Source organism: Sebastes fasciatus, chromosome 7 (assembly GCF_043250625.1).
Source record: "Sebastes fasciatus isolate fSebFas1 chromosome 7, fSebFas1.pri, whole genome shotgun sequence".
NCBI lineage: Eukaryota > Metazoa > Chordata > Actinopteri > Perciformes > Sebastidae > Sebastes > Sebastes fasciatus.
The window spans coordinates 21,643,798-21,658,519 of NC_133801.1; the positions used below are offsets into that span (position 1 = coordinate 21,643,798).

General features: G+C 42.0%; 1 protein-coding gene across 1 annotated transcript in view; it reads right to left on the bottom strand.

Annotated features, from left to right (window-relative positions):
- Positions 1-14,722, bottom strand: part of schip1 (schwannomin interacting protein 1) — a 262,826-nt gene that overhangs the window by 169,808 nt on the left and 78,296 nt on the right. The window contains exons 6-8 of the mRNA XM_074642227.1: positions 12,570-12,634; positions 12,290-12,361; positions 11,151-11,286 (exon numbers count right to left, since the gene is read on the bottom strand). Coding sequence (XP_074498328.1) covers positions 11,151-11,286; positions 12,290-12,361; positions 12,570-12,634 — 273 coding nt within the window. The remainder of the gene's footprint in view (positions 1-11,150; positions 11,287-12,289; positions 12,362-12,569; positions 12,635-14,722) is intronic.

The following is a 14,722-nucleotide window of genomic DNA, read 5'->3' on the forward strand; positions in this document are numbered from 1 at the left end:
GTGCCTGATGTTATAAATATGTTTCGTTCCATAATGAAATACAGTTTGTTGGTAAATTCTACCAACAGCTTTTAAATACAAAATGACTGATAACAAATTAAAACAAGCCTCTAAAACTATTGCTGCAGTTTCAAAAGTATGTCAGTTTCAAATCATGTTTTACCTAAAATCTATATTTCTATCATGCCCAATAACAATCCTTTTAACACATTTTCATTTATATCCATTCATAACACTTTTAGCATTTTATGTGTCAGCTACTATAAAAAGTAAATTATAGCTAACAGAAAAAAAAGCTGGCATGTGCATTTGGTAACTAAGCAAGTTTCCATAAGTTGCAAAATGTGATATCCACCATAAGTGATACATCATTTTACAAAGAAATCAATTAAAGGGACTGTATGTACATTTTTACATGTATAAACATTTTTTAATTATTTTTATTGCCAAGGTGTCAACAGGTTCTATCAGGTCTATACGCCTGTAGATTGCTTGTAATGTGAAGGAAATTTCCAGGAAAATTCAATGGATGTGATGTCATTCGCGCTCGCGAATGCCTTTATTTTCAGCTCCGCTACAGATAGCTAACGTTCGGTGAGAAATGGAGTTCGCTAACGCCAACAAACAACCAGCCTCCACCACAACTCAGACACCAATACAAACTCCACGGAAGCATAAAAACAACAAAGTTATATCCAGTGAAGCCCGTCTTGCAAAACAGGAATGTGACCGACGTCGGGCGAAAACTATTGTTGTGGGAGAATAGCAGAGCCAGTGCGAAGAGTGTGTGTGTGTGTGCACGTGGGAAATGAGTGGTAAAGCAAGAGAGAGAGGGAGCGGCAACGAGTGTGCGAGAAAACGAGCGAGCAGCGGAGCAGAAAAGAGTTAGTTTGGTTCGGAGAATATCAATTGAATGTCCGGTGGAAGTTGCAGTTTGTGCAGAAATAAATGCTGCAGCTCCTCAAGACCAACAGATGTTTCCCGTGTCTTGTTTCCCTGCTGCCTAGTGAAGTGACGGGAGATAACTCTGGAGCGAGTAATGTTATCCACTCTGGCACAGGAGACCAGAACTACGGTGTCCCCCATGTGCCTTCTGACCACGGTCGGAAGGCTGAAGCAGGAAAACTAGGATCGACATCGGCTGGGCCTTCGATTCATGGGGGAACCTTCGTTTGGTAAGCCAACATTACTGCCAAGGATGTGAAATTTATAGTGACATTGTGGTTTTAGCTGGCTAATGTTGCTAACGTTAATCAACATGATGCCTGTCAATCATGTTCAGTCTCGTGTGTGTCGGTAGTGCAAGCACAAATGCGTGCAACAGGACGCTGACTGTTGTTGACTTAACAGCCACAGGTGTCACTGTTAAGCAATTTCTGATTCTTACATCTAGCCCCTTTAAACTGATGGTAAGCTAATAATAATAATAATAATAATAATAATAATAATAATAATAATAATAACAATAATAATAATCATAATAATAATGATGAGCCTGACTGAATCTCACTTGGTTTGATGTCTCTTCATCTCCTTACCCACTACAGTATGTGTTTAAAAAACATGAATGGAGTACTACTTTACTGTGTGAATGTGGAGAGACCTAAAGTGTAGTTCATGCTCCATCGGCTTTCATCAGCGAATTGTGTCACGTATCCATCAGCCGAATTACACTTAGAGTTCAGAAATCGTACATGGATAATCTGTCCTTGATTACCTCTGCAAAGCCCCGATCGATAGATTCCAGAGCTAAGATGATTCGTAATTGTATCATTTTGCTGCTCTCCATATCACCACTGTCCCCAATCAGACATTAATGATCAATTATGGCCGTGTTGCTGTGCAAGTAGAGATCAATGAGATAATGTGGTGGTGGTGGTTGTGGGATCGGAGAAGACAGAGAGGCACTCTTGGTATGAGAAAAAAGGAGAGAGAGAACGGAAGGCAAAAAAACAGAAGATAGAAAGACGAAGCATAGACACAACCTGCATTTTGCTGCCTTAAAGCTGTTCTTCAAATTAAATATATCACAACATATCCCTATATTATACGTTTAGGATTCATTCTTTTAATTCCATTATCATCTAACATTAACTGCTACAAGCATCAGTGAACGAAGCAGCTGCTTAGGGCCTGGCAAATGAGTAAAAGAAAGGTGTGAAGTCTTGTTTTCATATTTGCATTTTCCATGAGAAAGAAACTGTACTGAACAGATATTGTTTATATCAATTCAACCAGGCAAATATGCTTTCATTATGCCAGGGATTTTCATTGTTAACTATTGTATATTGTTGGTGTGGGTGTTGTGGATGATGCACAATGAAAAACATAAAATTAACACTGTTAACAAGAAAAATATATTTACATAAACCAACAGGGCATAATAATAAGTTGCTGTTCTCCCTTAAGTTTTTATATAGGTGACTTACAAGACATATTGTACTGTAGCATCAGTGCAGTCAGTTGTATTATTATCGTCATTGACTACGGTCTTTATTCCTGCATATTTTGGCAACACAAATGTATTTACATGCCACTCCAGCAAAGCAAGTTGAAACTGAAACTAAAAAAAAGGGTGGAGAAAAAAAGGAAGAGGAAATTTATATATATATAATGCGGCCTGGAAAAACCCAGCAGCTTGTTCACAAGTCTGACGTAATCCTGAAACACTTTAATATTTAATTGAAGTGTCGTGAAATTAAAAGGCTCAAGGAGAAGAGGCAGAGGACGAAAGATAGAAGAGACACACAGCAACAGAGAGAGAGAGAGAGAGAGAGAGAGAGAGATAGCGAGAGGGTCCTAGATAAGCCACTGAAAAACAAAACGGCAGCTCACCTCTCATTTTAATTACAAATAGGTTGATAATGGGTTATTATCTTTGAAAGGAGAGTCCCTTATGAGAGGCTGTTTGCTGACTGAGAGTGTCCTCTACACAACATCAAGCATCTCCAACAATTTGGATCAGACTTTCTGAATCTGCATCTTTTTAAATCCAGATTGATGCTGTATTGACGTCCAGTAAAGAAGGAGAGGACTAGCCTTCGGAGGAGATCTTGGATGCATTTTGACCAAGATTTGGACTACTCCCTGCTATTTCGCTTGGCTGTCCCGACACAGCACAACAGTGACCCCCTGTGGATTCCACTAGAAAATACAGCATGACTTCACTCTGAAGCAAGGGCTGCCATCATTCGTAAACAACTGTCCTACAAACATCTAGATAAGTAAAGTGCAGATTCCAATGTAAAATAATACCGTTTTTTTTAAGCTTTTGGATTTTCTAGGCACCTCATATATGAAAGAACATGCTCCCAAGTTTGACTAATTAAGACTCAGTATGCATTTCCTCCCACCCCTCCATCCTCTCCATCACATTCACACACACACACATCACGTCCAGCATGTCACATGGACGTAATGTTGCATTACGCACCTCAGAGAGTGAATGACATGACATGTCCCAGGTGTGAAAGGGCCCATGTTCGACTTGACACGCCGCTGGCAGGTGATTAGCAGAGAGTCAGACCTCGCTGCCCCCCCCCATCAGACATTATTGCACTGACGGCTCCGTCTCCATAATACATAATTAAAAAAGTCATATGAATGCCCTTCACATGTCTGCAGGCAATTGAGAAAGAAACTCAGAGCTGGAGTGCGTAGACAGAAAAAAAGGCTAATATTGTTTCGGTTGCAGCGACAAGAGGATGTAAATTCTGTGTCTTCTAGATCTATAGAGCCAGACTCTCCACACATAAGGTGGTGATGGAGTGGTGAGAGGTCACTAATGATTCTGTCAATCAATACCTCGGCCGGTGTGTCACAGCGAGTCTTCTCACATCCCTGCCAGGGCTGTCAGTCCGCCCGGCCCACCTCAGACACATTTGGAGACCCCAGCACACCCACACCTGCACCGCCACCGCCACCGCCACCATACAGTACATCTTATCTAGGTGAGAGATTATGTCAGCTCAATCTGCAGCCCACAGACCTGGCATTACTCTCGAGGAATGAGAACGAGGATAAACCCATGTGCAGGCTGCCTCTTCAATCAATTTGCACCTAATGAATGAAGAAAATGATTAAACACGCCTCCATGAGGCTTCAATAAACCAATTCAAGGGAATCCTTAATCGTCTGACCTAGGCTTTTTGCATTGTCCCTGGTATTACAGTAACAGGATTGTAAAAAGCATTGGCTGCAGTTACACCCGTCCTCCAGTGACGAAGGAAACTGGCGGGGGTTAGCATTAATTTCCAAAGCCTTATGTTGCATTTGCATAATTACCATAAATCATCACAGGGATGTTCTGGTCCGCGGTGGAAGAGGAGTTGGGAAAGGCTATTGGGAAATGACACTTCTTGGAAGGTTGACAGTGTGCAGCGGACCGCTGGCTTGATAGCTGACATTGTAATAATTAAGAATAATAGTGGTTCTTGACAAGCCGTTAAGTACACGGCAAGGCATGTCCTTGTGTCTAGGAGAGTGAAGGTTTAAACAGAATATCTGCTCTACATTATCTGCAGCATCAAAGGACTGTTTTGCTGCGTTGTATATTTATCTTAAAATAATATGTCATGTCTGAAAGTGGTGCTTTGACTTCTTCTACATTTTTAAAAGTGCTGTAATAATGATGATCTGTGTACTGCTACTGGTTTACTTGGATGTTTACTATGTTTAAGAATATTAGATTTTTCCTTTTCCAAAACAAGGATAGAGGGTTGTATGCTGTACAGACTGGAAAGCCATTTGTGTGCAAGATTTGTGATTTTGGGCTATAGGAACACAATACAATACAATACAATACAATATAATACAATTGACTTGATTTGACTTGACTTGTGTCAACACTGATAACACTTTGTATATTTTGTTTTAGGGCTGTCAATCAATTAAAATATTTAATGGGGATTAATCACGTGATTGTCCATAATTAATTGCAATTAATAGCAAATAAATAGCACGTTTTTTTATCTGTTCAAAATGTACCTTAAGGGGAGATTTGTCAAGTATTTAATAATCTTATCAACATGGTAGTGATTGCTTTATGCAAATTAAAGTATATATTTATTATTGAAATAAATTAACAGCACAAAACAATGAAAATATTGTCCAGAAACCCTCTCAGTTGTATTTAGCATAAAGAAATATGCTCAAATCATAACATGGCAAACTGCAGCCCAACATGCCACAACAGCTGTCAGTGTGTCAGTGTGCTGACTTGACTATGACTTAGCCCAAAACTGCATGTGATTATCATAAAGTGGGCATGTCTGTAAAGGGGAGACTCGTGGGTACCCATAGAACCCATTTTCATTCACATATCTTGAGGTCAGAGGTCAAGGGACCCCTTTGAAAATGGCCATGCCAGTTTTTCCTCGCTAAAATTTTGCGCACGTTTGGAGTGTAATTTAACCTCCTTGGTGACAAGCTAGTATGTGATGGTTAGTACCAATGCATTCCTTATGTTTTTGTAGTTTCATAGGACAACAGTATCTTCACTCTGTCTTTAAAACAGAGCCCGCTACACCCTGCAAATCACAAGTTGCATTACGAATTTGTGTTAATGCGTTAATATCGCGTTAACTTTGACGGCCCTACTTTGTTGTATATACATTGTGATTTTACCTTGAAATAAGCTCAACAATATTGAACAAAGACTATAAACAAGTGGCATTAAAGCACTTTCCTTTCTAGTGGTTGACTAATTGAACACTCTTCGTCTACCTATCAGTGAATGGTGCACCATGAGGTTAATGTACAGTAAACACAACAGCATGGGGGCAAAGTGAGCCTGAGGGCGAGCCATTCATACAATAACAATGCTGAGGCTTTAGTGTAATAACCATTGGACTGGGGTGATACAATATGTGACCTTTTCCTGCTTTCTTCCATCTGTAGTAATGAAAGGTCAGCTTGTACAGTGAATAGAAAAAGACTGCGAGGACTGCGAGCTCGATGACGGGTCAACAAGTTGGACCCTGTAGTGGATTAGATGGGTGAAAATGAATGTGAGGGGTTGAATGCTTTCACACAGGGTACAGTCTGCGCAGGCTGCTGGCTCAGTAATCTGCTGAATGCTTTGTGGAAATGAGGAATTTGAGTCAGCTACATAAAAGTAAGTGGGTTATTTCAGGACAGCTCCGAGCAGACCTAGAAGTTAACCTAGAGAGTGAAACATTGCTGAACGTCTCTTATCTCCTGCTTTATGTACCGGCACTGCACACAAAGGGGTGGACATACAGTAACTCCACGGAAATTCCCCAAACTTTGCCTAACCTCTTTTATCTTTTATCCTGCACCGGCATCCGTAGCCGCTGCTGCAGCTGCATGACCCGATAAAGTCAAGAAGAACAGTAGGTGGGTTTGAAAGTGATAAAGAGACGGAGAGTGAGAGCCAGAACGAGAAAGATGCTAAAGAAGGGGATGAGTAAAAGAGAAAAAAAGACATTAAATATGAAAAGCAGAGGCAAAAATAAACTACGAGTTGACAGAAAAGAGAAAGGAGGAGGAGGGGAACATTAAGAGAGCGCTGATGGAGAGGGCAGAGAAGGAGAAACATGACAGCTGGCAGACGGAGAAGGCGGTGCTGCTCTGCTCTGCCCGGTCTCACCGCACCTTAGCAGGCCAGATGGACTAACCTGCCCCTGTGTGTCCTTCACTAGCCAACACGCACACACACAGTTATATGTATGCAGGAAAACACATGTGGGTTTTGCACAAGTCAACAAAGTATATACATAGTCTGTACCTTCATCATACCCTTGTTAACCTGTCCAAAATAGGTTTGAAAGCAAAAAACTGAAGATGCCTCGTGCACAGCGGTGCTTCTATTCTCTCCAGTAGCCAAAACACATAGTTTGCTCTTTCTTGTTATAATTAATGAATGTGCCTATAAAATGGTGTCTATGCCAGCACCCTGGTGTGCGCTGGAATTTGGATTTCTTATAATTACATTTGGTTTACTAAGTTTTAACCCTGTTTTTTTCCACTAAAGTTGGATATTTGTAGAATTATGAAGCCCATATATACTTTAAAGGGAAGTAAATGCTTGAAGAAAACAAAAAAAAACAAGCAAAAATAACATTTTGTTGTGTCCTGTACTCTTTTTAACATATTCAAATCCACACAGCAGGCATCACATGATTAGAGTTGTATTACTTTTGCAATCTTGAGGTTTCTCAAAAATGTGTGTGCAAGAATTGCTCCAATCACTCCCCAGGAATAGCATAGAAAGAAAAAAAAAACCACTGTGATACAGGATCTCCCTCTAGTGTCAAACCGTGGCTACTACATCATAGATGACAGTTCAGCACCGAGGCAGTGGACAGCTCATATACCCCAAAATGCAGGCCACAAATAAGCTAACAAACGAGGCAGAAACTGGACTTTATTCTGAAATTCAGGATAAAAACACCTGAAAGTTTTAACAATTAAAAAACCAAACATGTTGTATAGGTTTAGGTGTTCGCTGGGTGTTTGTTTTCGTCCTCATTTCTCAAGTAATTTAGTGGCAATCCTGCTAGAAAAACATTCGGCCAGTCCCCAAACACTATTGATTGATGTCTGGTTATAAATAGACATCTATCATCTAGACAGTCTGAAATTAAAGCTGTAGTGGTCTGTGTGTGTGTGCGTGTGTGCTCACTCTCCCTTGTGTGCGTGCATGTGTGTGTACTTGTAGGTGGTCGGGGGGTGGGGTTGTGTGTTGATGCGGCGCAGTATTATGAAACAATAAAATTCAGACAGCTGATTCATATCTGGGCATAAAAGCCAGAGTTTTGTTAGGTTCCTCTTTAATGAAACCTATAATTTCTGCCTCCCTTTGTGGTGTTGCTATGAAGCGGAGGGATCGATCATAAAGAGAGATATCCAGAGCCGCTCTATTTTGCGAGATTGCCATGGCGATGAGTGAGCTGAGTTACAACCTGAAAGATCATTTACACGGTAACGAGTAGCACATCCACTATATTTCAGTCATACACTGCTGAGAGCATTACAGTCATCCCTCTTGAAAAAAAAAAAAAATTGCTCGCTTATAGAAACACACATGGTTACGTACACTATATATACACACACACACACACACACACACACACACACACACACACACACACACACACACACACGTGTACTCACACGCATGCTGAGGTGTCAGGCAGCACAGTTTTGTCAAAGACTGATGTTATAGGCGCAAAGGTTACAAATTCAATCACTTTAGAGATGGCTGCCACATCAACGTGTCTCCTTTCTTGCGCACGTGTGTGTGTGTGTGTGTGTGTGTGTGTGTGTGTGTGTGTGTGTGCATCCATGAATGTATAGACCCTGCCCGGCGTGGATTGAGAACGTATCGCTGGGTCGACAGAAACGAAAACGGTTAGAAATTCAAACAGGGTGGACCTGTCACATCCAGCAAATGCATCACATTACAGAAAGCACGATCACATAAAGAGAGAAATGGACAGAGAGGGAAAGTGTACGAAGCGAGACAGAGTTAAGATAATAGAGATATCGTGTGGACTGTTGCGATCAATCAGGTAAAGAAAAACAAAAAAACAAATCAACTCATATGAGAGGAGAAGCTGAGCCTCTGTTTCCCACACAGAGGAGAGCAGATCTACAGCGTCAGCACATTCAACCGGTGAACCAACATCTGTTTTTTCATCTTCCTTTCCTCTCTACCGCTCTCCTCTATCTCCCTTGACCTTAGGCTCTCACACACATACTCTATTATTCTCTCAGTGATGATCATCAGCCTTTGACAGAAGGTCTAAGCATTTCCCGGCCTTCCCAAAGGATCTCAAACACAACCACAGTTTGCTATTGTATATGTGTGTGTATAGAATATAAACTGTCTCCTGACTTTATCCACAACCTCCTTGACCTGTATACTTACCACTCGGCTGCTCACATCACATGTTACTTTAAAGCTACTAGGGATGGGAAAAAAATGATTCACCTATGTATTGTGATTTCTTTTTTTTTTACAATTTTGAAATGGATTGGAAATGGCAGAATCAATATATTTGCTTAATTTGAGTCTATGCAGAGTTAGAAGGAAGTTACTGCTTTTATTGTTGTAGTCTTAGTAAAGTGACGTCATATCCGTTCCGTATCCGTCAACCAAAACAAACAGCACCCGGCCGCGACGAGGAAGAACAAAACAGCGGAGGGTCCGCGTGGATTTGCCCTGCACCCTCACTTATTAAATCCAATGTGGTAAACACACACATACAGTAAAGTATGTGAACACTTTGGGTTTCACACATTGTCAGGAAAAGCAGAGCCAGACATGAGGGCTAAAGCTGCATGCTAACTATGTCATGGACAGGAAACATTATCATATTGCAGTAACGTGCGGTCAAGCAGGCCGTCACTCTCATCTCCGTGGTCAAATCAGCCGACGCTACAACTGTAGAGCACCCATATACTGACATTTATGTTAAATGCATTGCAATGCACGCACGGCCTGATGGAGCGGACAATGGATGTATAAAGAGAACGGAGCTAACGTGCGAGCTAGCGACGGATGTGTGACTACATCGACGTCCGGTTTTCAAAACAAGGTGTAAACAAAGGGAACTGTATATACGAAATACATTTATGGAAATAAGATTGATAGATTACATTCACCAGAAGTATAAAACATTACATGTCCCTTTTAAATTAAAAAGAAAATATCACTTATTTGTGAGGGACATTTCTTTATTCTGCACGGTGGTGCAGTGGTTAGCACTGGCGCCTCACAGCTAGAGGGTTGCAGGTTCGAATCCGGCTTGGGACCCTTCTGTGTGGAGTTTGCATGTTCTCCCTGTGTTAGCGTGGGTTTTCTCCGGGTACTCCGGTTTCCTCCCACAGTCCAAAGACATGCAGGTTAGGTTCATTGTGGACTCTAAATTGCCCGTAGGTGTGAGTGTGAGCGTGAATGGTTGTCTGTCTCTATGTGTCCCTGCGATGGACTGGCGACCTGTCCAGGGTGTACCCTGCCTTCGCCCAATGTCGGCTGGGATCGGCTCCAGCCCCCCCGCGACCCCTAACGGGATAAGCGGTTGCAGATGGATGGATGGATGGATGGATTTCTTTATTCTTTGATTTTTGGGTAGCTGGAAAAGAAAAGTAATAAATAATGCTTGAAAATGACTGATATATTTGACTTCAGTACATCTTTAACTACCTGCGTGCTGAAAATCTAAAATTTTAATGTATTAATTTAGTTTTTTTCAAAGTAAAAGTCCTTAGAAGTGTATGATTCAACTTTTTCCCATGGTCTAGAGTTAAAAAAGTTGTAATATCGAATCGGCACCCAAGTATCGTGATAGCATTGAATCAGGAGACAAGTGAATCGTCTCAGCCCTTAAAGCTACCACACATTTATTCCAGTCGCTCACCACCACTCTGAATTCTCTTCACTCATAAGACCATCTGACCTCCTTTCATCCACAAGAATCCAAATCAAACAGTCTCCTTTAGTGTAAAAGCTTAGCGATTGTGTGGACAAGTACCACCTAAGTGCGCTCATACACACAACTCTCCCAGCTGTCTCTCAGATTTGACCCTGCCTGTTGACTTCGGGCTCAGAGATTAGTGGAGAAGTGTGCACACACACACTTGCTATTCAGCCAGAAGGCGGCAGACGACGTCGGTATAGAATCATAATGACCGGAACAGACGCGGTGGAGAAAATCCTGGGGATTTATTGTGGGCTGGTTAGATGGAGGGAAGATGTGCTGAATGAGAATGGCTGTTCCGCTGATTTCAATTCGTAGTGTGTTGTTGCTGTGAGAGAAAGTGTGTGTATGTCAGACCAAATCCATGTATATTGACTCTCTGCTCCCACAGAAGAGGCTGGTTGTGAGTCTGCATACTGAGGAAATTAGCTGAGAGATATTGCCCCCTTCTGGACAGGAATGGGTCTTTATGCACTGTCCCATATTCTCAGCACAATACTAGTATGTCACATACTTATAACACAAGTCTATGTGTAGAAACCCTTATTGAGACAGTTAAAAATCACTACAACATGTGACCATTAGCAATCCTTTCTGTCTGATCAAAGACACATATCCTGCCTCCAGAAACACCGTCTGTCACAGCGTTGACTGAATGCCTCGGATTTGCAAATGGAGAATATGTCTGACATAGGCGTGACTTACCGGGGTGCTCCCATCTGACAGGGTCGTCATGCTGATGGACATGCTCATCTTGTCAGAGGAGGAGAGGGATGGCGGGGAGGGGCTCCTCTTCTCCGCTTCCTGTCTCTGGAGGAAGTCACGCCAGGCCCGCTGGATACTACACGGAGCGACGGAGGGGACAACATAGAAACACAAAAGCCAAGCTTTTAGATATAATGCATTTTACGAATCGCTAAAATGTGAACGTCAAGATAACATCAGTCAACACACAAGGTGGATTTTCTTTAATATTCAGAGCGTTCTCAGAATCAGTCTTGAAGTTCATGCATTATGCTATCCTACTGTAATACCACCTGGACCAGCAGTTTGAAACCTTTTTGGCTTGTAACCCCTTCAATTTAAGTAATGTCTTAGGAAGGGTTGTGAACATCTACATAAGTTAATAATGTTTCATTTGAATCACTTTAAGAGGAGGCGAAAACCGTACAGTATTTCACAGAGAAATGTGAAGATTGGAGAAAAGTGACTAAAAAATGATAGGCATGTTTTGTCTTTTTTCCTGTCCAGTTAAAGATACAGTGTGTAGGATCTGGTGGCATCTAGTGGTGTGGTTGCAGATCACTCCTCCCTTTTCAAGACTGCGGTAACGTGAGACGCAGAGTGCAAATCTGTGGTAGTCAGACGGCGGCTCGTAGTACCACAGTTTTGCACTCTGCGGCTCCCTTTACCGCAGTTTCACAAGCATGTCGGAGAACTACGGTGGCCTTCAGGTAATGCAGTAACGCTAAAGGCTCTCTCTAAAGCCAGTGTTTGATTTGGACTCCGTGAAGAGGACCCGCTCCTTACGTAGATATAAAGGGCTCATTCAATGAAACCACGATTCTTTGTTTCAGGTGATTATACACGAAAACATAGTTATAAATATTATGTTCCATTTCTGCTAATAGATCCCCCTTAAAATGTTACACACTGTTCCTTTAATCATCGACCTCTCAGAATCATCTTGCTATCTCAGATTGGGAATCACTGACTTAGAGGAAAGGTTAGAAATTTACAAATCAAGTATCCAGTAGACGTAGGTTTACTCTTTTATCAGACACACTGTATGGAATCAAAATTAAAGTCCACAATTTGGCGGTAGATAAAAAAGATATACTCACATCAACACCTTGGTCTCAATGGGAGGCATGCTGATATTGATGTTGTTGTCTAGGTCCATGGTCAGGTGGTTACTGAGAAGAGGGAAGGGGAGTAGGGGACATTCAGAGGACACACACAAGTCCAATCTCAGCTGGGGTTATCAGTAATTAAACAGCGATGGCTTGGTCCCATCTGCAGGGAGATGGGCTTTTACAGCAGCAGCAGCACAAGAGCAGGCTGCTCATTCTATCTCTGTGTTGTGTTTAGTGTGTGTGTGTGTGTGTGTGTATGTAAACCTACCTCTGCAGCTGGAAACCTCCATCCTTAACATGCTTGAATCCACTCTGGAGGCTCTTCAGCTGCTCCTGCATGAGACAGAGACAGGAGGAGGGACAAAAAGAGAGACAAAGAGACAGAAATAAGAAAATAGTTGACATATCAGATATGAAACTTTGGTGCAGACACAGGGAGACGCTTTTGCAATAAGAGAAGACCCCTACGGTGTGTGTGTGTGTGTGTGTGTGTGTGTGTGTGTGTGCAAATACGATTAAATGTTTGGCAGATGTGTGATCATTGTGCTGAGCTCAGGGACCCCTGCAGCAAGTGGTTCGGCAGCATTTTGGCTCAGTTAGATGTTTTCTTGGGAAGTTAGTGAAGGGAAAAACTCAGCCAAACTGCTGGTTCAGCATCTTTCAAGGCATTTGGCCCAGAAGCACAAAGAGGGAAGTCAAACACAGAGAGACGGGGCGAGGCAGAGAGAAGATACAACGGGACATAATTCACGAAACCGGTGTATGGCACAGTTGTTGCACAGATGTGGCAGACGCGTTGGAGATTACGGCGATCAAACTTTACACTTTCACTCAAATGACTTCCGGCTCCGTTCGACGCTCGTCGCCTGCTGCCGTCCTCCCCTCGGCTCCATCCTCCAGCTTTAATAGTGCTGTGTAATGAGGACAGGCCTGCCTCTACATAATTGAGCAGACTAATTCAATTACAAGGGAGCAACAAAGTTTAAGTGGAGCAGTTCTTCCTGATGAGCCAAGAGGGTCACATCAGGCTATACGGAGCAGCCATACCGGCAGCTACATCACCGTGTGTTTGCATTTGTGTGTGTGTGTGTGTTTACAGTGAAACCTGCCAAATTCCCCACTTCTACTTGATATTTTTTGTTGGATTGCTCCATTACTGCATAATGAAGTATGCATGGAATAATATATTGCATCTATTAGATGGCAGATTGGCCTATAAAAACACTCACACTATGAAATATATTACACCTATTAGAAGCACTACCACACTAAGAAAAATGGCTATTCTGCAGTGGTTGCTTGGCGTTTTGATTTTAAGGTGTTTAATATTCATTATATAGCGATATATGAGCTTCCCCCTTAATAGCGACGAAAGGGTCACAGAAAAAGTACCCTTTTTGAAGTGTAAATGAGAATATATATATGTATCTAATTGAATCACTGTCTTACTGGATTTCCGTCGCTGTTGAAACACACCAACATATCTTTTTTTTTAATAAAAAGGTCTATCTTGTTTGGCTGTTTGCCCAATTTCACTGTGGCAGGCAGTGTTGTTTTTCTCATTACTCTCCTTCCCAGAAGGAACAAGCAGCTCATTAGACAGAATCAAGGACTTTGACTAGTGATCAATGATTGCATCAAGGAGCTGTTTTTCATCTCTTTCTGTTTGTCTTTCCCTCTCCAGTTCTCTCTGATGAAAAAAAAGGATCTGTGAAAAGCGAAAACTGTGGCTCGGATGTGGATTCTGCACAAACCCCAACCTCCCCTTCCCCTGAACTTTCTTCTGCTTTGAGAGTCAATGTCACCTCAGCCTTTCCCAAATCCGCCCTAATGCTATCCTGGACTGAAAGCTGTCGCTCTCCTATACAATCCATCACTCTCACACGTACACATCCTGTCAGAACGGTTTAAACAGACTGTAAAAAAGTGGCATTCGGGGATTTTGAGACAGGCGAGGCAGAGAGGATGAACAGCAAGAGCAAATAAAGACAGGAGAATGAACTTAAACATAATTTAGTGAGATGCAGAGTAAAGACTTGGATAGTGAAAGAGACTACAGACAGAGAAATGAGCAAGTGGCAATGATGGAGAGATGAGCCAAGTATGAACGAGGAGGGATGATTGTGTGTGTGAGATTGCTAGGTTCTAGGTAATGGAGTTGCTGATAGAATGAATGAGCCGATCATTTCAGTTTCCCCTCAGAGTTACTGATGGTCCTGCCACGGGCCTGGCCAGGCAAACTATTAGTCCACCTCAGAAACAAGCGCACACACACAAAGTATACCCATTTGCACATGGACAAACACACTGAATTATCTCCATTGATATACTGGCCAGTCTATCAGCAACTCAACTTAATAAAGTATCATCCTCTCCCTGCTTAGCTCCTTATTTTGTGTTCCCTTAAAACAAGTAAGTAAT